General features: G+C 33.0%; 1 protein-coding gene across 3 annotated transcripts in view; it reads right to left on the minus strand.

The window, feature by feature from the left end:
• LOC106674312 (heparan sulfate glucosamine 3-O-sulfotransferase 1) overlaps window positions 1-24909 on the minus strand; it is a 47671-nt gene that overhangs the window by 2018 nt on the left and 20744 nt on the right. For 2 of the 3 annotated variants that reach the window (XM_014406954.2, XM_014406953.2), the window contains exons 2-6: window positions 10620-10872; window positions 5788-6003; window positions 4480-4728; window positions 4198-4422; window positions 3266-3435 (exon numbers count right to left, since the gene is read on the minus strand). In XM_014406954.2, coding sequence (XP_014262440.1) covers window positions 3346-3435; window positions 4198-4422; window positions 4480-4728; window positions 5788-6003; window positions 10620-10865 — 1026 coding nt within the window. In that variant the 5' untranslated portion in view covers window positions 10866-10872 and the 3' untranslated portion in view covers window positions 3266-3345. Of the gene's footprint in view, window positions 1-3265; window positions 3436-4197; window positions 4423-4479; window positions 4729-5787; window positions 6004-10619; window positions 10873-24909 lie in introns of those variants that run through there. The other variant, XM_024225961.1, reaches the window with a different exon arrangement.

Here is a 24909-nt window from a genome sequence, read left to right on the forward strand (position 1 = left end):
CCACATTTAAATCAAAACAAAAGTCAAGGAGAGAACTAGATAGAGAGATGTAAATAGTAAAATAGTTTATGAAGAGGAAAAATATAATTTCACGTTCAGTACTTGTTGGATAAGATTGAAAATGAAACATCAAACTATCCACATTATTTCAATTAACAATCATTAGGCCTATTAATATTATTTCACAGATCCGATCGGACCGAAGTCGACTCGATTTCGTCAGCAATAAAAATGCGAAATGGCAAGCCCTGGGACTTGAGCTCGCCGAAAGCCATCTGAAGAAAACAAGGCGAGGCGCCACTAGATACACAAAAGCTTTTATTACACACTTTTTAAACGGATTTCTTATAGACTTATAATTATCAATAAATTTCTCAAAAATTTACACAGACAACTTTGATATGTATCGTTACATGTGATATGTTTTTTCCTATTTAGTAATAAATCCATTTGAACCATTATTTACCTTTTATCCTTCTTTTAAATTAAAATTTACAATATTCACCTATCTACATATACTATTATTTCAGAATCACAATTGGTTGACACCAATAAAAAACAATTTTCAACTATCTAACACGATCTAATCTACTATCATAATTCAGATATATTCACAAAAAATAATTATCTGACATTTATAAGTAATTTAACAGTAACAAGATAAAATTATTGCAACCGATTATCATTCTATTTAGCTTATCAACACCATAAACATGTGAGGATTACTGAAATTTATTTAAATTTTACATAATCAACTTGGATCTTATAAGTTATTATTTATTTTAATATAGAAATGACTTCTGTTCCACTAGTTAAAAACATAACACAAACCTAAAAAGTTTATCCTGATAAATGTATACAAAATCAATGTAAATTTGTAAAACAGTTCGCAATTTCCCTTGTACAAATTATTTATTACATAATCTTGTATAAAATAAAAAAATAATAATAGGTTAAGAAAGTTTGTTTTAAAGATCTTCTCAATTCAAATGTTCAATATGCAAAATAAATAAACAGAATTATGGTAAAGTGTCATTTCCTAAAAAGGTTGGGAAGCTCTACGTAATAAATAAACTTACGTATAATATTATAAAGTTTATGTATCGCCTATATAGAGGGAAACGTCGTGAAAAGTACGATGAAATATTTTCTATTATTTAAATTAGGAAGTTTATTTTTTTCAAACAAAAAATATTAAAGTGTCTTAAATAATTAAATGAAAAGTTAATTTGCTGCATAAGAGGTTGGTTGTTTATTTTTATATCTTCATTGTGTCTTTCTTGAAGTAACAAATAAAATTTTATCTCAAGCAATTAACAGTAGTATAATTAAAAGTCTTAATTATAATTTCTATCCGTTGTAATATCAGGGCGGAAGTACGAAGAATAATTGTCTTTTACGAGCAATAAAATTAAAATGTACGCTATAATATATAAACAAATACATCGTGATAAATAAATACACAAAGAAAACATTAAATATGATAAAAATACAGGTTTTCGTTTTAAAATAGTAATGTATTAATAAATGGTACAACATTAAAATACGTTCTTAGAAACCAATACGTGTATATATATATATATGTATATATATAATTGAGTTTTTAAAAATAAATAGAATGATGATCAATTTGGTTTTGTGCCGATATTTTACAAAAAGGCTGGGAAGCACTATTATATGGTACATATGTTCGAATTAAAGTAGTGTTAAAATTAAAAACATATTTTTCATTCAAAATAATTATCAAATTTGTGCCTGTTTTCACGGAGCCAAAAAATTTAATCAACGACGTGAATGAGATGAATATGCAAATTAAATATTATTTGGTGGCAGCATTTTATTTTATATAAAAAACATAGTTTTTTTTTGTCTTTTGAGCTTTTTTTTAGTATTGTTTAATTTCTAATACTTTTCTGTTTTCCTGGTAATTCAGCAATTTGAATTGAGTTGAAATATTCTCCAAAGCTTATTGTGCAATTTAGGGCGAAACCTCTACACAAGAGGATTGCCAAAAAACCCTATAGTCAATAAATAGATTTTGATATTTCAAGTTAGAGCAATTCAGAATGATAGAAAGGTGAAAATTACAGGCAAAATTTCCTACTTTCTTAAGAGTATTGTTGAAGATTTTACTGATTTGAAGTAACAGCATTTATTTGTATTAAGTTTTATAAAAAACATTATAATAATTGAACAAAACAATTGAATGAATAAAGCTTTTTGATTTTTGACAACAAAAAAAATATCACAAAACAAAACCATTATTTCATTGGTCGTTAGTTTAGTATTTTCTTGTGAGTGAAATTTTTTTTTAAAGAATACGTTCTAATAATTATTGATATGTTACAGTCAGTTCAAATTCAAAAGGTTTTAAGAAGCTAAGAAGTTACTCGTCAACTATAATATAGAATTTTTTTAACAAATCATCGGTTTTAAAAAAAATATCCATCCTAGCCTTGATCGTCATATTGAGTTTAAACAAAATTCAGTATCGAAATTCAACATCAAAAATTCAACAATTTCCAATATGGAGTACAAAAATATTTTATATGTTATATACCTCACAATCGAATGCCAGCTATTAACTATCATTCATATTTCAACAGTTCAAATCAAATGTATAACAGATCAATGTGATCCAAAGGTACGCAAGCAAGTCTATCACCAGTGATACACGAGGGATCATTTTATAATAAAAGGCCGTTCGACCGTAGCCTCAAGTATTTCAATAATTTTGCAATATTAAAATGAAAGATGCGAAAAACAAATTTCTCTGGATATTTTCACTTTGGATAAAGCACAAAAATATTTCCTCGAGTACAAATGTGATAGACTCATTATTTTAAATTCTATGGCCGGTCAACTGATTTTCTTAACATGATATGTATATGTTGCCTTATCCTACAAACCTTATGATTTAAATTTCCATTTCCAAATTATAAAATTTCTTCTGGTTTTTTTGAATTTTTGTATAACCACTTGGTTCCCTAACCCTTTTTTTGTGTTGATATGTTTTATTATCACAGTTGTTGATAGAATTCTACATTTATGTCTTTATTTATTTTTCATTTTGCCTACTGCCATTTTCTTTCTTATAAATATTAAACTTGTAATTATTAAAACAGAAAAGGCAGAGGACAAAATTACGGCAAGATATTAATAATGCTCCTTGACTTTCTTTTCATTTTTCATTTTTTTTAAGCAGTTAATTTAAAATAATTCGAAATCTTGGAAAAGCCTCGATAGCAAGTCGGACCATTCAAGATTTTTTTTTTTTGAAAAATAGAAAGAAAGAACTTTTTGTGTTGTTGCTTGACATAGGGCAATTTTGATCAGCTCTGCCCGCTACTTCTCCGGCCAGCCTAAATCCTCACCGACGAGCTCGTAAAATTTTTGGTTGTGCTCTACGTAAAAGCGTCTCAATTTCGTTAGGACCTTAACATTAGACAAAAAAATATTTAAAAAACGGGTTAATTTAAAACACAAACCAAAAAGTAACAGAGAAGAATTGAATAAATAAACCAATGAACAATTACTCATTTATCTATTATCGCAGAGATTTAATATGAATAATAACTCAAAATGGCTGGCTATGGATGTGGGATCAACCATTTTGGTGATACTATGTGCAAATCTGCTGGCAAGTTGTCATGTTTTCTTGCCATTTGGTCCTATGAGCCGAGAACAAATATTTTAAGTCATTTACACTGTTTTAAATAATGGTTTTTCTCCCTTTGTTGTGTGTGTATTTCAAGATAATTATATATTATATATATATATTTGTAGAGTTATTTATTTATGTAAGGTAGTAGCAAAAAAGTAAAATTATTGATCCCACATCTGTAGCGTCCCCTTGCCGGTAAATATGTAATAATAAATCTAGGAGTCAAAATCTGAAAATATATCATAAAAGTATCATTAAGTTAAGTTTAGAACCATCATAAAACAATCAAACAAAGTTTGCCTACTTTGATGAAAGTCTATGTTTATAGGAATTATTTAAAATCATTTTCATAGAATAATCATCATTTAATAGAAAGATATGTTTTATAACAGATTTATATTTAAATTTTAAGCAATTGGTTGCTATAATTACAGCCGGTTTTTTTCCCTATTGTGCCTTTGTATTGGACAAATCGAATGAAAGCAGGTTTAAAGAACACAATATAAAAGGGGAAAGGGATTTATTCATCTCACCTTTGGGTCCACTCTGGGGTGTTTCCTCCCTTTACTCTCCCTCAAACATTTGTCCTCAGTCCCGTTCCTCAGACAATAAAAGCCTTTCGTCCTGTTGAAGTAGAAGTTTTGCCTACTTATGCGATGCTCGAGCCCCAGGAAGCTTTCGATCCTTTCCAGCTCCGATACGGGGTCTTCGATCAGTCTGTCCCCGTTAACGACGAGCAACTGCTGCCTCGGAAAGACCTAAACGGAACGGTTGTTATTCACTTGGATTTGTTTGAATGTTCAAGAAAGACGTACTTCGAGCCAGCGGTGCATGTAGATGTGATAAAGAGAAAGCGCTATCGGCCTGTAAGCAATATTGACAGACCCGTCGCCGTGTATTGCAAGTTGTTCGAAGCTCAATTGCTTGAATTGGGGCGTCGGCGATGCCGCTGTTGCTGCGTGGGTTTTCAGTTGGACGTAATCAGATATCGCCCTTGTGACTGGCTCTCTGACAATAAGAAGCAGTTTCACGCTCGAGTTCATAGCGCGTATCCTCTCGGGGACCTGTTATTTTTCCCAAAAGAATATTACATATTTAAACAAGCATCGCTGAGATTTTTAAAATTAATTTTTACACCATAAACAAACAATTTAATAATAAAATTTCAAATTATTCAATTTTAAACAGTTAGCAGAAATTAAGCATATTTTTATTAAACATATTAACATATTAAATATTTTTCTTGTTTCTCACAAGTCTAATTATGTTATGAAAGCTAATAACTAACACAAAAAATCAATAAAAAATAGTGTAACTTAAATAAAAAAATCTGTCTATTTATACAGAAAAGTACTGGATTCTTTGTTTTATCGACGTTAACCCCAGAACATTTTATTTAAACTGATCAAATTCAAAATTGAACTTAGTTGCAGTGACCTTAAACCGCAAACCCTAAGGGAATTTCGCCCAGATTTATACATACACGTGTGTGTGTGTGTGTGTGTTTTGCTAATTTGTTTGAAATGTTTAACTGTTTTTGTTTGTTATTTCATTAGTTTCTTTGCTTGTTTATATATGTATTTATTTGTTTATTCGATCGTATGTATCTCTCTCTCTCTCTCTCTCTCTCTCTCTCTCTCTCACACACACACACACACACACACACACACATCTATTTATATACCTTTCTGATCTCTCTCTTTTTATCTTTCTCTTTCTCTCTCTCTTTTTCTCTTTCTCTTTCTCTCTCACTATTTCTCTCTCACTCTCTCTCTCTCTATCTCTCTCTCACTCTCTCTCTCTTTTGCACACACACATATCTATTTATCTACCTCATTTCATCATCATTTCGAGTGATATGCTCAAGTCGAGTCAATATATTTTTTAGAAATTCTCTAAATTTGTGTTGTTACAGTTGTTAAAGTGATTTAACACAATGAAATTAATCCAGATTGTATAGCACTTAACTAGGCCAATGTCGTTTGCAAAACAGCGGAACATCAAGCAAGGTAAAATTGTCAGCCGATTTACATAATGGTTGTCAGGCGATTTACGAAGGAAAACGCATCAATAGTTTTAAAATCTGGCGTAAAAAAGACTAATTTTACGTCTATGCGACTTACCTCAGGGGTGACGAAATAGCTCGGCGACTTCTCAATAGTTATCTGCCCTTTGAACGAGTGTGGCATTCTTTTTCTATACCAGTCCAAGCCTTTGTTGTAATTTTGGTCCTTGTCGAAGAAATGTATTTCACCAGCTGCTCTCGTTACTCCTGGATGAAGATAGAGCATTTCAAGAAGGGCTCTTGTCCCGCACTTCTTCACACCGATGATTATCGCCTGGAAAACACGAAAAAACGTTTTTTACATCTATTTGTATTAGTTAGCCAAAGGTGGAAATCTTGACTTCGTATATACGTTGATTGGTTTTCAAACATGCCTTCATAAAATAGCTCAATACCTCAGCCAAGCAATGACATATTTGAATTTGTGATCAATACAGAAACAAAAATCTGACATAATGTAGTTCAATTCGGAGTCAATTAAAAAAACTTTTAAAGCTCATTCAGAGCTGGGCTCTCAAAAATGTGCTATTCGATCTTTTACAGATGGTATACGCGGTCAAACAAGCAGATATTGCCTGGGGAAATTGGCGAATTGTAAAGCCTTGTTGGTTTTGAATACCTCGCATGTACGTTGCATGTTCCTGTCAGACGAGCATCCCCCTTTTTGCGGCTAGACGAAAAACAAAGCTAGAATAAACCAGGACGACCAAAAATCAATTTGAACTGCAAATTTGACGAATTTCTACGCCCAGGAAAATATTGTATTTTATTGAAATATCAGCATCATCTTTAATTTACTATCAGAATGACTATTCAGAAATCGTGAGATGCGATCACCACACATTACTAAACCGTAAAAATTAATAGCTCATAGTCTTGTTAAAAATAGTTTTCTAATTTTTGTTTTATTGTAACAAATATCATGGAAGTATTCCTTCGTAATTCTTATACCTAGAGCTCACAAACCTCCCAACGATATTTCCTCTTGTAGGTTCATCTGTCTTCCTGCGATGTCCAATACACAACTTTGATTTAAATAAAATAATTCATTTCACAATCTAAGAAGTCGTTTCCTCTACTCTAGAGACAAGAATACCTAGTTCTATCTCGACCTTTGGATTCCTTGATAAAATGGTAATACCTCTTACTAATACCAACTTGTAAAGGAGAACGCTAGATACAACAGGATTCAGCTCGAGCACACAACGCGAAATTTACCCAAGCTTAAGGCGACCCTTCCTAGATTAAATAGCTAGGATGGGCCTTCTGCCAGGTCAAATCTTATTCCTTTCGTCAACCAATTGTGACGGTGTTTGAGAGAATGGTCTATAGAAAAAATATCCATCAAACAAATCTTTATAAAAGGCGATCTGATAAAAACAGTCGAACAATTTCCACTAGAAACAGTTTGTGCCGCAATTGGACAAGTGGCTCAGGCGTGTTCAATGCTGTGTTCGGGCTAAATGGCGCCATTTCAAAAAATGACTTTTACGGTATTAAGAAATTATTTATTAATAGTTAATGCGTTTTTATTTAAAGACTTGTTTAATTTTAAACAAAATGAGCTGTTGTGACTTGTGGCGAGACTACGTATGCTAGAAATACGTTCCCCAATATGGCCTAGGCTCGGCACCCAGGCATCGTCTATAAACTTATACACTTCCTACTCGCTCCTTATTATCTTATCTTCGAATTCTATTTAATTGATCGCTGATTCAATGTAAGTAGCGGCAACCAATACTCAGGTATACAAGGCAACACAAACCGGCGTCCCCCAAAGGTCTCTTCTTGGTCTCGAGCTGTATACTATTTCTACTGCGGATTTTCCTATACATCCCATCACCATCATTGCTGAAACCGGAGGCTGAAAATGTCGACACGATATCTTACTCGCCTAACTTCGGTTTTCCGGGATAGTCGCCAAGCTGCCACCCATCCGTCACTGGATGGTCGCCATTCATACTTTATAAGTCCTCGTGTACGCCCACACATTATGTTCGTTTTTTTAACGATTTTTACTTGTTGCGTTATTTAAATGGCAGTTGTAAATAAATAAATAAAAATATATTGAAAAATTACAAAACAGTGCCGATAAAAATATTTTTCTTTGTATAGACTAAACCCGCAAAGCTGTTGAGTAGTGCATGATGGTATACTGAAAGCGCCGTTTTTATTTTTAAAAAAACATTCCACAGTTTTTGTATTATTAGATTTTTTGAATTATACTATTTTAATAAAGGAAAACAAAGGTTTTTTTTGTTGGTTTAAAATTTCTCTTACAAAAAAAATAAAGAGCGAGAGAAAAGAAAAATCCTCCCCAGGGTAGTTTAAAGTATTTATTACACAAAAGAAACTCCTCTCACTACGCTGAAAAAGTAAAATGACGTAACAACATTCCAACATGGAAAGAAAGGTGTTTTTTTTTTAAATTAACATAATGTCTTTGTGTTGAAACATTGAAAATATAATCGAAAGGAGGATCTAAGAAATTATTAAAACAAGAATAGTCTCGTAATATCTTTAGAATAGTTTTTTCCAAAAGTAGTTGTAAAAAACAATTTACTCCGTTGAATATAAGCCTTGGTTAATATTTAAAATTAATTACAATGTTAATATGGTTTTGTTTTTTAATTTTAAATAATAAGGGACTTTCCATTTGACATAATCGTCAAGCAACTCAAGCTTTGTAAATAATTAATTTTTAATCGTTTAAAATATATTGACCCAACCCTTTTTCCACCCTTCATTTGTTTTTTTTTTCTTTAAACATTCAATTTAGTTTCATCGACAGAAAAAGTTCATACCGCACCAGACAAAATTGTATAGGCAAAAATCCAGTATCAAAGGCTTACTCGAAAAATATGTAAGTTAAAAGTCCAAGGATAAAGCCTTCCGAGCCCGCTTTGATTGGTTGTAGCAGAAAGGCTCGGCAGAAGTGACATTATAATTTAGGAAAACGGGAGAAAACATGTGGGTGGCTTGAGAGATGATTTCTCCAGGGATAGGGACATATGATGCGATCTAATAGGCACCTCCAGGCAACACTTCTTGTCTCCTACTTTCTTTTGACCGTTCTACAATTCTTTGTGATTTTTGGCTGTAGTGGTTTTTAGCAAGTTTCGTGAATTGTATATATAATGTATGTATGTAGAACTGGTGTCATTTGAGATTTTCCTCTAAGCTTACTAATGTCTGAATTTCTTTGAGCATATTTAATAGTGAGTTCTATTCTATTTCGTATATTTCATATTTTTTTATTCATAAAAATTGTTTTACACTGCAAAACTAAACAACTACACATCAAATTTACTTGAGATGTACTATTGCTATTCTAGCAAAAATACAAATTGTATAGAACTGTGGAAAATAAATTTTGAAAGAAAAATTTAAGAAGGGAAAACTAGAAAAATTAAAGAGGCGTTAAGATCAGAAACATTCACTTCTACCGATAAACAAGTTTCCTCACGTTTAACAAATATTAATAATGATATCACCTTGCATATCAAGAGCACGACTGAACAATGGCCTTCCGAGAGTGAAACGAAAAGAAATGGTCGTGCTAGTTCATTTGGTCGTGGAGTGCCAGGTCGTGGCTCCTTATAGGGAGCGAGTAGGCATGGCCCTGGATATTAAGAGTCGGCCATGATAGTAGGTTGTTGGGTACTCTGTTCCGAATTTTAAGGGAAACGGGAGGGTTTCTCCATATATAAACTGTATATTATATTGTATTGTACTTTATATTATATATGTTTGGGTGGTTGTACAGTTTATGTGAATAAATAAGTGAGAGGGCTGATGGCGAAAAATCGAGTACACCATCAACCCTCATATTGCCCATAGGGGGCTGATATGACTTCTTTCTCGATACCCTTCATTCAAAAACATCAAAAATGATATCACAAAAGATATTAATTTCAAAATAGTGTACCGACGAACCAATTGAAAAGTCAAAATGGCAAAACGCGTCTGACAAACAAAACCTGTGAGAATACGATCGAAAAAAGATTATAGTAAAAAGCCATTATTAACGTATTATCGCCTAATTAAGTTAGTAATGTGTATTCTCTTATTTCTTTATTCTTGGTGATTCCTTATTTATTAGTAGTAGGGGATTTATTGTCATCACTCTAAGCTTTTTTAGTTTTTATTGGTACATTTTGTCACTCCACGAAGTGTCCTCTTGAGCTCAAAAGCCTGGGATAAACCTGTAATGTTAATTGAGGGGGTCAGATAACAAAAAGAAGTTCAAGATCAAGATCTTGAATTGTGTTTGTAAACAAAACAAAAATTTTCATTAAATTTCAGTTTATTTTATATTCATTACAAGCAAGTAATTTATAAATGATTAAGCTATTTTCTTAAATTTTGGTTAGCGTAGACATAGTTAATAGTACATTTATCTGACGAGAACAAAATTAAATTAATAAAAATGTCAATGCAAGAATCAAAGAAACTACAATCAGCGTAAATTGCATCAGTGGAACTACTAGAATTTTGTTTCTTTTTAAACTTTTCATATAATTACTTTGATCAAAACAGCTAATCGTTAGGGTTTGGGTGATAAGATGTCCTTTAAAGGTCATATGGAGCAAAAACAACTTTTTAGGCAGTGCCGAGCTTTTGGTGGTTTATGCCACCATAACCAGGGATTGTTTTAATTAAAAAAACAATTATTGGAATATACTACCGAAACTCGGCACAGCCGAAAAATTCGTTTTTGCTCCATAAGACCTCACGAAAGATCTTATCACCCAAACTTAACTTGCTGTAGGTCAATAAGCATCCAAAACAATAATCCCTAGGGATTTTACATCGAAGGAAAAATGTCATTGCCGTACTCATTACTACATTAGAAATAATAGTACATTTACCTATTAACTGTAAACTCACCTGAGGAAGCCTGCGACTCGTCCGTCTGAAGTGCAGTTTTGGAGCTGCGACTTGGGACGGGGCAGACGAGGAGGTCGGGAACAGCACGGGTGTAGTGCGAAACACGGCTATCGGAGGCGGCGAGGTCTGCGATGTTGGTTTTTCCGATTTGACGACATCCGATTCGTAAAGAGCCAGGTGAGTCAAGGCTACGAGGAAGGCGAGCGAGACGAGACCTGCTGCCAGACCCCTCCAATCCCTACCCATACCGCCTCTGAAAACAAAAATTAATGTGTAAAGTTGATTAATGGCTATCCTTAAAAAAAGGGAAACTAGAATAACATTTACACATAATTAAAACACTACTATTCTACTCATCCTAAAACAAAATATATAATTTAAAAGATTTAATTTTCCATTATTGTTATACAGTTTAACCTAAATTTTAAGAAACACGAAGAACTACAGAATACAGTAGTACTTATTTTTAGACCAAAGCCCGCTTATGAGTCCGTCATGTAGAGAAAGGTTGCTCGATGTTTCCCACATAATTGAAGAGTGTCATTCCTTGGTTTCATACAGAGAGCGAATAGGGACCGATATAAAAAATGTGCACTGTAGCAGATTTTTGGTCCACTGCTCGTTGATTGGAGAAGCAGAACTATTTTATTGCATACAGATAAATGTCTTGTTTTGTGTGTATTGGGGTTGAACGAATTTATTAGCATGAATATGTAGTGCAAGTATTTCACCTTCCTCACCTGACTATGATGTATAAATAAGAAAAAATGTATTTAAGAATAAATGAGAGTTCAATCTTTTTAAAAAGATAGTTTCCAGTCAGAGTCACTTGCTTCCGATGATCCGGATTTCGAGCTTATAGCTCATCATCAGGTTGAAGGAATTTACAACACGTCTCTCATTAATTGCAAGAGTCCATTAAAGTAATTCCTTTACTGTGAGTGGGGACTATCTTTTTAAAAAGATTGCACAGCACATTCACTCCACCATTTATCATTTCTATTCTAAATGAGAGTTTGTCCAAATTTATTGTTAATTGTTGAGGCTTAAATGATCTAGTTGTTGACAGCTCTTAGAGCCTAACGGCGGCGTGACGGACAAGAACCTGAGCTTGCCACAAGTCGTAAGTTCGATTCTCTAAATAATATGTTTATGCACGTGCATAATTATGCAGGGGTGAGCTTATATAAATAAATTAATCAGGCAGAGTCTCATCGTACCCATGAGTTTCCACGAGAGAACACTAGCGAATACCTACGCAAAAAATACAATGGTAATGGCACCAAACAAATTTCAAGATTGATACACATTTTTGAAAATCGCGAATACGAAATTCGTGATTTTGATTGACTCTAAAGCTTTCACATCCTATCTACTTTCCAAGTTGTTGACAAAATCTAATCAGCAAGAAGAAATCTTATTTCTGGATAGATTGCATTGAAAATAGACAAACTGAGTTGTTCAAAAACGATCAGATACAGAACTAAATCTAACGATTGGTGATAAGATAATATAGCACTTGAGAAGGTTGAAATACACATTTGTGAAATATTTTCAAAAGCCAGAAATGAACCGTTCACTTTATAATAAGCTTTTTTGTCAATGCTCGAGAAGGAAAAAATTATTGAAGCTGAAATCTAAAAGACGTCTTGAATGGCAAAATCATAAACCTTTTCTCTTTTTTTGTAAAGAGTAGTGTGAAGTCTTAAGAAAGACAATAATTTACGTTTTTCTTTCCGTTTACTATGACTGATCTTGTAAAACGGGCATCTTCTTATGCTCACATGCAAAATAAATAAAAAAGCATAGTAGATGCGAATTTGAGAAAATATCGGTCTTCGTAAAACCAAATTTTGCAAATCTATGTGCATCAATACAAACTTAAAAATGTCATTAATTTTCAGTTTTTTTCTAGTTTCGCTTTGTTTTAAAAATTTACTCTACCCTTTCTAATTTTCTAAAAATAAATCATGAACAAAAAGGTACAGTCGTTTAGTATTTATATATCCCTAATTTATGCGAACTGAGCACATGGTAGGACAGGGGTTAGGAGAGGATGACGCGGTATGAGGAGGATTCCAGGAAAGTAAGTATTCTTAGAGGAACCTGCAGGCGAACGCAGAGTGAAAAAGGGTCAGAAGCACTGATGTATACAATTCTATATTTTAAAAACGTTTAGTTTTGAAAGTATTGGTTATTTTACAATTTCTTTCACCTCTCTTTTTTTCATATATTAACAAATAAAATAATATTACAAATAAACTTTATATCGCTTTAATCATATTGGATCATTTGGGATTTACAGCACTTTATGTTGCAAGCACAAAGCTTGAATTTAGTAAACCTTGCCCTGAAAACCTGGTGATCGCCTAGTGTGTACAACAGTCGGTTTTGAAAATTATCAAAATTTTCCACTCGACGAATCATGGCAGGTTTTTTCCAAGGTAAACCTAACAAAATGGTTTCTGCTACAAAGGAAAACAACCCAATAAGAAGCAGTTATTGCCAAACCACCGGTTTTATGTTTAAAGGTTGTCTCTTTGGTAAAGATCAAACGTTTATCCATAGGTGCACATGAAAGATGTTAATTCAATAATGATCCCATGATTTAGTTTATAACAATTTTTATTAGAAATGTGAGACAAAATACAGTGTGTACTAGACAAGGTTTGTTATTTTTGTTGATCAAGATTTTTTAAATAAAAAAAATCATTTTTTTAATACATTTATTTAATAAATATGGTCAAATGAAACCATCTATTAATTTTACAATGACTAAATTAGAAGTAAATAAATAATAAATAACTTTAATTCACTCCACAGTGTCACTGTTTATATAATTTAGTTCTTACAAGAACTTTATAGTAAAGTTATGAATGCACATTTTTCCCTAATCAGTTATAATTATAAAACCGGTCAGAATTCAAACATCTATTTTTAAGCTGTACTTTGTATAGTAATAAAACTGGAAAGACTTTTATGAATTAAATATATGTTATAATATAAGACAATAGCTAAAAAAGAAAAAGTGGCGAAATAGCCTTATAAGTCCTAGGCAAAGTTGCAATCCCGAATAATAAGCAATGTGTTCACCATGGGGTCTGAGAGGTGATGAACGTGAAATTAGGTCGTTTCCGATCGTTTTGATCTGCCTATCCTCGCTGATTTGGTTTTCCATTTCTTAATTTTTATGTATATACGTATGAAATTACACGTATATACATATGAAATTACGTACGAATATTATGAACCAATGTGTGTGTAAAAAGATCCATTATAATTAGTTTAAACTTTTGTGAGCGTACGATTTGTATTCGTTTATGAACGCCTTTACGTTTCTTTATGAAATTCAGACTTTGTCATATGAGGAAAAAAATTAGATTGTTTGTTCAGTATTATGATAAATGTACCTAAGTGGTCACGTTTTTCCCTACCGACTCGACGCGATAAGAATATACGTCACACTTCCTCCCTGCTTCACTTCAACTCAGAGGACGCTAAAATTCTTGAGAGTGTTCAATTTAACTTAAATACAATATAAATTGTAGCTATAACAGATATAGTTATAATTATAATTATATAATTTTATGGTTAGCCGAATTGACTTTTTACTTTTAAAAGTTCCAATCCATCCACACGATTAAAAAAAACAGACTCAACAAACGATTGAAATGCTTTGTTGGTACTTCACCGACAATCAAAATTACCATTAAAATGAAAACTTTCAACATAAATATACTTACTCAAACCTATTTGGATGTTCGGGTGCCAAGCTTATGGATCGGCCAAATATTCCTATATTCAAATATTGCAATGTTTTCAATTCAAAATTTTAAGACTAATAGTTTCTGCCCCTTTTTACGTAAAAAATATCATAAGTTCACAGATATCTTCACATGCCAACTGTTTTTTCATCCATCAAAACAACTTACGGACGTTTTCATAGTAAATTACAAAATCACACTAACACACAAATACGATTACTCCATTCCCCACAATTACACAAAATGGATCAGAGACCTCTTAAACGATTAATATCATTTCATTAATCCAGGGCGGCTGCCAATGGGTAGCTTTCGGTAGAACGCCCGTAAGGCCATAATCATAAATTGAAATCCAATCAGCTGGTTGTATATAATACATGTACAGTTGTAGATAAAAATAAATGAAGTAAAAAAAAAGTTACAATGGCATAGGTTTTTAATGTATTGCTCCCTTTTTTGTAGTAATTCAGATGGTATGTTTATTTTGATTATTAAAATTATATTTTTTTAAGCTTCTAGTCAATAATACGTTCTACTAAAAAGCACTTCGATAAAATTACGACTTGTTTCTCTTTTCATGATATTTTCCAAAATGTCGGAAAAATTATGAGAGTGATTAGAATGTTGTTTAGGTTTCATGCTAAAATATTTGTTTGTTGATTATTGGGTTTTCGTTATTGGCAATTTCATAATGGAGGGTAAGGGAAAAACTCAATATCTTAATTAATACCTGTCATATCTATTATATGGAAACGTCATAAACATATCTTCATAATAATTTTTTTTCTTTGACTTTGATAGACGGTGTAGTAATGTATATAGTAGATTGACGTTGAATTTATTAGATAAAATGTTTACCCACAAAAACACACCCACTATGCTGGTATGCTACAGGTTCTATTTTAACGAGGGGAGAATCGGCATTATAAAGCCGGGAAAAAATTCCCGGCAATAATAAATCGCAGTTGTATGAACACACAGGCCCAACTGGTACGCGATAACGATAATCACCATCCAGACATGTATAAATCCGTTGAAAAACTTTGCCCGAAGCCTCCTGCAACCGGACTTCACATAATTACACTCGCCCACTCCCCCATTTCGATGACCACACGGCCTTAATTTTCGACGACACGCAAGGGAAATTCGAACATATACGCATTACCCGTTCAATATGTTTGTATGACTCTATTCCAACTGACTAATTAATCAAAGCAATCCCGTACTCGTGAATTAACTTTATTAACTAGAGATACAATTAATAACGTATGTTAAACTAACAAGAGAACGGTATGGGCGTGAGATCAACGATTTTAACTATTTTTTGGTGATCCTAGATCGAAGAATACTAGACACTAACTTGGATGTGGCTCAGTCTGATATAAAATGAATAGGAAAGTAAATAAAAGTATTCTAGATACCACCAATACATACATCGTTCAATGTAATACCCTACGTTGCATTTCTGTGCCTATGTGGGATGAAAGGAAAGGAAGAAAGTTAGTTTCATGTAAGTAGGTTGACAACATTTCTTGTTGATCCGTTTTCTGCATAAACATAAAGATCAGACAGTTTAGCGACTCTGGAGCATGCAACATGAATCCGGGAACATCAAGAGAGTGAGAAACTCCGTTGGAAAATTCACTACTTTGGTTCAGTGGATTTGTATGTCACGTTTTTCTCTGCGATTCTGTTAAGAATGATGTTCATGTCGTGTACAACGACCTTTTTTTAGACTCAGGTGGAATGTCTCTTCCACATCCACTTCCGGTCAACCTGTGTGGTGATTAGTCGTTATTATCCGCTAGTTACCGTTAGTCGATGATTATTCAGAACTCGTGAGATGCGGTCTGATGTGATGTAGGTTTCAGATAAACATTTTCTTTATCATGCCAAACTTTCGATCTTTATTGAGATCATCTTCAGGGCTCGAAGTGTTTGTTTTCTGTGTAATTGTGTCATTCTTGCGTGTCGCGTTGAGAGTGCCAGTGAGATATTGATACTCTCAACATGGCACTCACTCAAGTGATTTTTCCTGGTTTTGTAGATACAGTACCGTTACCGTCTTGAAAATCTATCAGCTGTTGGAACACAGACGCTATCAACTGGCAAGAAACGAAAGAAATTAATTCGATTTTTGGAAAACAGACGCGTATTCCAATGTAACGTTGTGTCAAAATGTCAAGTCAATCGATCGGCTACTTTTCGTTCTTCTTCATATATAATATGAATGTGTACAATATTGTACATATTGTACAATAATGTATATAATAGCTATAATTTGACATTATGACTTATGAAAGAATTTCCGCATAATTTTGAAGCCATACATAAAAAAACAAAACAAATACACAATAAACTTAAAACATACTAATGATAAATGCAAAACCTCATTAAAAAGATGTTAGTTACTTAATTTATTTCACTGGTCTTAGGGCTTATTGCCAAGAAGCTTATTTTTCGACCTAGCATTCAAAAATAAGTTTAATTAAAATCAGCGATCCCACTTTTGCAAGTGTAAGTTTTTTAAGCACTTGATACATTTTACTGCTATTGTTACATTGATATTATGCACATATAAATCAAATGTGGAAATGAAAAAAGTTGTATACCTACTGTTTAAAAGATGTAAAAATCGTATCGCTTTTTGTAAAAAGACCCAAAAGAGTGAAAACATAAAAACTATATTTTACTACTGTGTTATCTGCATATATTGAGCCTGTCTATTCCATTTACATTTTTGTTCAAGGAATATAATAAATATAATTAAACGTTTTAAAGACAAATTGTATATTTTCATAACAATAATGTATGTTGATGTAAGCCGGTCCCTGGCTTAGTTGTTAAAGTATGAAAAAATTATGGTAAACGATGATAGGGAACAAAGGTTGTAAATCTGAAGGGGCGATCACCCAAAAGGGAACGACGTGACGTCCCCCTCAAATTTGGCAAACATAACTGTGTTATAATTACAACGATAGATAAGAACGTCGAAGAGTGTCGCAGACCCAGACTGGAACCACGTCATGTTTCCCACGAACCTGGAGACCATAAAGTTGCAATAGTTGGACAACCGATCAAATAAATAACTATCTTCTAGTTGTCAAACGTCAAAAATATGTAGCGACGTCTTCGCCGGTTCGCCCGCGGCGTGAGAACTTCCCCGACTTTTGAATTTCCTTTCCACCCCTACTCCGGTAGAGAAACTGGTATAAAAGGGATGACTGGGAAATCAAAAGTCAGTCTAGACCAAGGGCTCAAACCAGTGAGTCAAGCTCAAGGGCTCACACCAGTCAGTCAGAGATTCACCTCAAGCAGTGAACAGTCGACTGCAGGAGTCGATCAGGAAGGGAAGCAGCCACACTCGGACTCAACAAGGGGACTTCGTCAGCCAAAGCCATCGAAGACGTTAATAGACTCATCCCAGATTTAGACTTGTGGCTGACTTTTGGTACAGTTAAGAGACGGAATTGTGTTACAATAAATGTTAAGGAATATACTCTCTTGTTTATTGAATTGAAGGTAACTTCCCCTACACAAGAATAAGTAGCGACGCGCTTAGGCCGACTCCTCTCTTATCGCTTAGAGAAAAGCAAGCGAATATTGAGAGATTATTTGGCCGGCGCGCCGTCGTCCGCTTATATTGGTATGATGAAAGATTTCAAGTGAACATAAACTTGTTATTTATAATTTCAGGTTTGGCTTTGTGTGTGTGTGTGTGTGTGTGTGTGTGTGTGTGTGTGTGTGTGTGTGTGTGTGTGTGTGTGTGTGTGTGTGTAAAATATGTCGGTCTGAATTACAACGAATGTCGATTCCTTTTCGCTATTGGTGTAAACCATACCACGTGGAATTCTCGATCTCCTTTTGCCGAGAATTTTCTCCTTTTTTAACTTAAGATATGATATCTCATATTGAAAGTCCGGTGCACTCTCTAATCTTATTTTTTGAAAACCCTAAAACCCTTCCAACATTTCGGAGAGTCGAATTAGGATTTTCGGGAACATACAGTGCTGCCGGTCTCTTTTTGACATAACTTTGTCATTTTTGACCAATTTAAAATCCGATTGGTGAATTGTTTTGAGCTTAAAAAAATCTTTTAAAATGATGTGTCGGAATGAATAGGGGCTTATTTGAAATTTTGAAGTTGAACTGCGCCTGAGCTACACTGTGTAATTTTTCCAAAAAAAGGTAAAAATTCGAAACTAGACTAAAAAATATAAAAACGTATTTTTTTATAGCGTTATTGATTCAAGAGAAATTCAGCCGGGTCATCTAAAAAGGCCATCCCGTATATAGTTTGTTATGCCAAATCATATTAATTTGGTAGCCCTTTGATTTTGAGTGCTCTTGCTCTCTGTTTAGGGTATGTTTTGTTTTTGTATTTTTTGGTATTGTTTAAGTTCACGTTTGTACATTTGTATGTCGATCGATGATGACTCAATGCCCAAACGCGTCTGACAGATTAATACAGCGAGGACCAATTTACTCAAACTTCTATGTGTCCATCCACTCGCAGACCAACCAACACCACTAACCTTTAAGCAATTAATTCAATCTATTCAAATATTCCTTTTGGTTTTTGTGAAAGATAAAAAGGATAAAATGGGAAGGTCCAATATGTCTGGAGTGGTAAGAATTGTTACAAACAGATAATGTAACAGGTTTTAATTTGAAGATAATTTGTTCTAAACTAATCTAAAATCTAAAACCACTAAAACAATTACTTTTTTTATACTCAAGTTTTTTATATTGCGGGAACTTGTTTTGTGTTTTTCATTAACAAAAAAATCAAAACATTTCACTTATAATTGTATGACAAAACTAATTGTAGCAATTCGACAGCCAAAAGTAGACAGATTTGAAAATAAATAAAAAATTGTTTAAACCTTTTATTGCACATCGCAAATTGTTTGTTGGAATAGCCATTTCCAAGGAGCGACGTTCCACGAGTTTCAGTCATATTTTCACAATCCGCCCGTCCATTCTGCGAGACCGAACATTATAAACCCGGGAGGCTGCTAGGCGTTCGAGTGCCTGATGCAGAATGCATGTAATTTATAGCCATCCTTTTCTAGACGGCGTGAAATATTAATGTGAATACGTGGAATTTATCACTCCCAGGCGGTGGTTGTGCTGCGGTTCGGTCTAATCTGGAAGGGGGTTCGATATTAGCCTGGTGAGACGGTCGCGAGACGTGTTGACATTTGATCGGAAATGAGAGGTTCTCGGGTAATTTCCAATTCCAAATATAATTTCAAATAGATAAATTCTCATATCAAATCCCTTAGTACGGTTATATCTGTCAATATCCTAGAGAATCCTTCGAAGAAAACAAAGATTAATATACACAGTTATAGTCAACATGCAATAAACTGAGAATAGCACTATCTCAGATCTCATATTGATTTATCAAAATGTGATTCTTGGAAAGGCTCCATCCTATAAATAAATAGAGGGATGTTAATTTGGAAAAGGATCGATGTTGACTTTTTGAACATGTTACTAATGTCAGCCTGGCTCGTAACGAGTCCAATTTTCCGTGATCTTTCCTTAACGCACGAACTCTGCCGTGTCCTTCCGACACCTACAGCTTTAATAGAGCACACAATTTTCTTTTGACGCGGTAGTTTCGTGTCGTTGCTCGTGAGCACTGTCGACCGTTGGGATCGATCTCCAAGTGGGAATTGGTGCAAATTGATTATGGCGTGCCAATTGCTAACGAACAACATCCCTTTCCTAAAAGAACTCCTAGCACTGATTTACATTTTAAACGAACTGGAAAAGGCTTAGAGTTCTAAGTATATCAACCGGCATGCATCTCAACATATTTCCAGGGGTTGAAGCTTTTCCTGTTCAAATCACCGTTGAAACGTACTGGCCCTTGTAACTTTTGAACTTTAATTTCAATTAAAGCCTGTTAAATCGGTTACAAATTTTTGAACATCACGTCTGTTTATTTTACCGAAGTATTCTTGATTGTCAACTTCATTAAAAGTTTAATTAAATGGAATATTATACAATTTTTTGCAACCACCAAAATTGAATTCACATAATACGCCATATAACCAATTATGAGTCAATAAAAAAAGACTATAATATGCTAAATGAGCATCTCCTGGTAAATAATACTATAACTTGTACAATTTTAAAAATAAATTATAAACAATATATATACATATTCTCTCTCAATTTCTCTCTCTCTCTCTAGTCTTTCTATCTCTCTCTACTTTCTCTCTTTCTCTCTCTCTCTCTCTCTCTACATTCTCTCTTTCTCCATCTCTTACATCATTCTCGTAAAGAAACACTACTTTCTATCTTTAATTCCTTCTTTGTCTCTTCCACTTTCATTTTGTCTTCCCCCTCTTTATCCCTTTTCCTTTTTCTCAGTCCATTTATTTTCTGGTTTTATTTCTTATACTTTCCTCTTTTTCATTTCCTCTGACTCTTTCTCTCACTCTCTCCCTCTTTTCCTTCTATTCTCTTTTTACTACTTTTCATCTTTCTTCTTATTATCTTTTTTATTTCTGTCTTTCTTTCCCTTTTTTATTTTATCTTTCTCTCTTGCTGCCGCTCTCTCTCTCTCCCTTTCTCTTTGGCTCTCACTTTCCATACATATACATTTTTCGATAAATTATCTCTTTTTATGCATATTTTATTATCTTTGTTTATATATTTTTTCTCTCCTTTGCAAACACACACATTCTTTCATTCCTTTTCTTTATTATCTCTCTCTCTCTCTTTCTCTATTGCTCTCACTTTCCATACATATACATTTCTCGATAAATTATCTCTTTTTATGCATATTTTATTATCTTTGTTTATATATTTTTTCTCTCCTTTGCAAATACACACATTCTTTCATTCCTTTTCTTTATTCTCTCTCTCTTTCTCTCTCTCTCTTTCTCTCTCCCTCTCTCTCTCTCTCTCTCTCTCTCTTTCTCTCTCTCTCCCTCTCTTTCTCTCTCCCTCTCTCCCTCTCTCTCTCTCTCTCTCTCTTTTTGTCACTTACTCACTCAATCAATCAATCACTCTCTTTAACTACTTATCTATCAGTCACTTCATCTTCCGCTACCTCTCTCTCTTCACTCTCTTTTTCTCTTTCTTTTTCTACCTTTGTCTATCCTTCTCCCTTTCGTCTTTCTCTCCATTTCTCTTAATTCTGTTATTAGTTCTGTATTAAATTCATAACGAATATTTATGTAACGTTACAGCATCTGAACACGCCCAAAGTACTTTTAGTAGTAAGTATTCAAAAAATTAAATTTGTGTATTTTTAACATACAATCGAAGAACCGCATTAGACATAGAGACCAGTTAATAATATTGTGGTTCAACAGCCAGCATGAAAATCTACATTGAATTTTACATCACTGAAAAGCGTTTTTCACCCTGACTTCAAAAAAGTTTTCTCAAAATACAATATGCAAATAATTGAATAAATGTATTTGTATATAAAAGTATGTACACATACAATTTAACATGTAAGCTGTTAATTCAAATTTGAGGACTGGGCGGTCAATTGTCTTATCATAAATTATATTTATTATATACCATAATATATAGTACAGCATACAGTATATACCATAAAATATCAATTTTTTGATTCATTTCCTCTTCTTATCTTACCAATAAATACAAAATACAATAATTGTGCAAATAAAATATTTTATGTCTTTTTTAAAGTAACTAAAAAGTGTTGTTTTTATAGACAAATGAGCCATAAATTAAGGCTAATGTTTTGAAAATAAAATCTGGGCAAGAGTTTTATAATTTTATATCCAATTAAAATATTCAAGAATCGTCATTTTTTAAATATTAAATCAAGCATTTTTGAGTATGTCCTTAGTGTATTTACAGAGAATATTGTGTAATAGTTACTTGTGATTTATTGATTAAGTATAAATAATATTAAACATTAAGTTTTTATTGGTTTAAGCAATTAGATTAATTTATGGGCAGATTTATAATTTTTGTGTATTACCAAATATATTAATAATTCCTATCTGAAAGTCCACTTTGATCAAATGTAATAAATTCGAATAACGATTAGTAATTTCCCAACTAATTATACTGAATAATGATCGATAATCTGCCTTTCTGCATATCCAATTTAGTTTACAATTTTACTTAAAATGTTCGCGGATTGTATATTGTAACAATAGCAATAAAAGTTATTTAAAAAAATTGAATCAACCCTCCTATAAAACGTTTAATAAAAGTTTGATTTTTTGGTATAAAAATCCGCTGTCAACACGTTAGAACTTTTGTTTTGTTCGGCTGTAAATTGTAGAGACAAAAGAATGTCAGAGTGTTTTATCGCCCTCGTTCGCGTCATATCCTATGCTGTTTGTCAAAAAGTTCTACAAATGAGAATACACTGCTCAAAAAATTACATTAAATTGGTCAAAAAACGTTGGGTTTAAAACGATCTACGCACTGAAAATCTAAACCACTGAAAGTTAAATTAATCTGACATCAAAACATTAAAATAAAATTTTTAGATGGTTTATGTAGAAAAGAAAATCCTTCCCATAAATTCTTTATTATGTACCTTTCGTTTGCTTCTGCCTATCCTCCACAGTCCCAGTTAATACAATTAAACTAAAACAACTAACTCTTGGAATTTTTTTCTTTTCCAACCATCTAAATAAAACTCAAAATCGTTGAATCTACAAGAATATTCATTTTTAAAAATTACATAATACTTTAGAAATTGTTCATGTTCAACGGACAATATGTAGGTTGCCTCGGGTATCGTTCTCGTTTCGTCATAATTGGAGAGAGAGTTTTTATTTGAAGACACATATTTACACATGTGCAGAACGAATCTCAACCACCTTGCCCTGGCATTTTTTTCTCGACCTAAATAAAGTAAATATAATGACTTCTTAGTACATGTTAACAAGGAAAATGAAGTTGAAATTTGTGCCTTATGTCAATTACAAAAAAATTAAGATTTTGAAAACTATACCTTTTACATCCATTACAATTCCAAAGAATTGTTATATTAATCCAATTTTAACTTTAAATTAATAATGAATATTAATAAATAATAATTTATATAATATTCAGGAATATTAATAAAGATGGCACATCCATCCACTCAAAATCTTATCTGTATTAAAGAGTAACTTCACACACACCCATACACACAAATTTTAAATCTCTCTCCCTCCCTCTCCCTCTCACTCTCTCTCTCTCTCTCATCTTTCTCTCCCTCTCATCTCTCTCTCTCTCTCTCTCTCTCTCTCTCTCTCTCTCTCTCTCTCTCTCTCTCTCTCTCTCTCTCTCTCTCCCCTCTCTAATATATCTACCTAACTATCAATCCCTTCATCCATCTATCAATCTATTTACTTATCTATCCGCCTACCTCCATCTCTATTATTCTACCTGCTATCTTTCTCTCTTCATCACGCAAATAAACAAATATTTTTCTCGTTCCTCTTTTTTCTCTTCTAATTTCTTTCGTTTTTTCTTTCTCCCTTTCATTACTTTTATTTTTCTTTCTTCGCTTCTACTTTATATCTTATTTTTCTTGCCCTTTATTTCTAAATTCTCCTCATTCTATATTGTTTTAAGGTAGGGCATCTATTGACGTCTAGGCTGGCCCAAATTCACGTCAAACTAGTCCATATTGTCTACACATTTCATCAGCTCGTTGCAATTGTAGATTTAAATGTTCAAAAAGTCTACTCTTAACTTAGTTTGACATTTTGAATATTTATTATTTTAGTTTAATTATTCTTATTTATTGGCCTGAAGTTAAATAATTTCAAGCAACAGCGGTTTTTTGGTATCCTGCGTCATTTTTAAAACTGTTTTCTTTCTGGTAATTATATTTATAGTTAGTAGTGTAGTATAGTAGTTGTGTATTATTTACTTGAAAAACTATTCTTTGGAGTAACTTTAATGCTAATTTTATTTAATGTTCTTAGAATTAAGTTTGTTGAAATGAAGAAAAAAACTGAATATCTTATATTTTTATTTATTTATTCGTTATGTAAACGTATACTGTCAAAAAAAGAAATTGAGAAAGAGAAATGTGAGAAATAGATGGTTGACTCAAACGGACACTCGCCGGTGACCTGGACCAGAACGGCGTAGACACGCAGAAGAGAAAAATTTTAAAAGGAGCCTAGTTTCTTCACTTCAAATAAATAATTGACCACCTTTTCTTGTTGTTTTATTTAAGTTTTTACAATAACAATTTTATATTTTTCACAGTTTCATTAGTGTAATTTAGATTATTTCAAATTTAGTGTACTCGTCTAACAAATCGAATCTTAGCAGGTTTCTCACCATATATGATGAAAAGCGTTGATTCTATTAGTAGGAGGGATGTTGAAAAGAAGTGAGGAAAAGCGTGTTTTATCCAGAAGACTCAATCGATATGCCGCCGAAGGTGCAGCGTGAGGCTCAACGGGAGTGTACATGGTGTGAGGTCATGCAACTCGAACGGACCTTCGACGATGATCATGACGGCAAATCGATGATCTTCGTGCATGACGTCATGCATGAAGTTGAAA

This window comes from Cimex lectularius, unplaced genomic scaffold (assembly GCF_000648675.2).
Source record: "Cimex lectularius strain Harlan isolate CLEC.00 unplaced genomic scaffold, Clec_2.1 scaffold63, whole genome shotgun sequence".
Lineage (NCBI taxonomy): Eukaryota > Metazoa > Arthropoda > Insecta > Hemiptera > Cimicidae > Cimex > Cimex lectularius.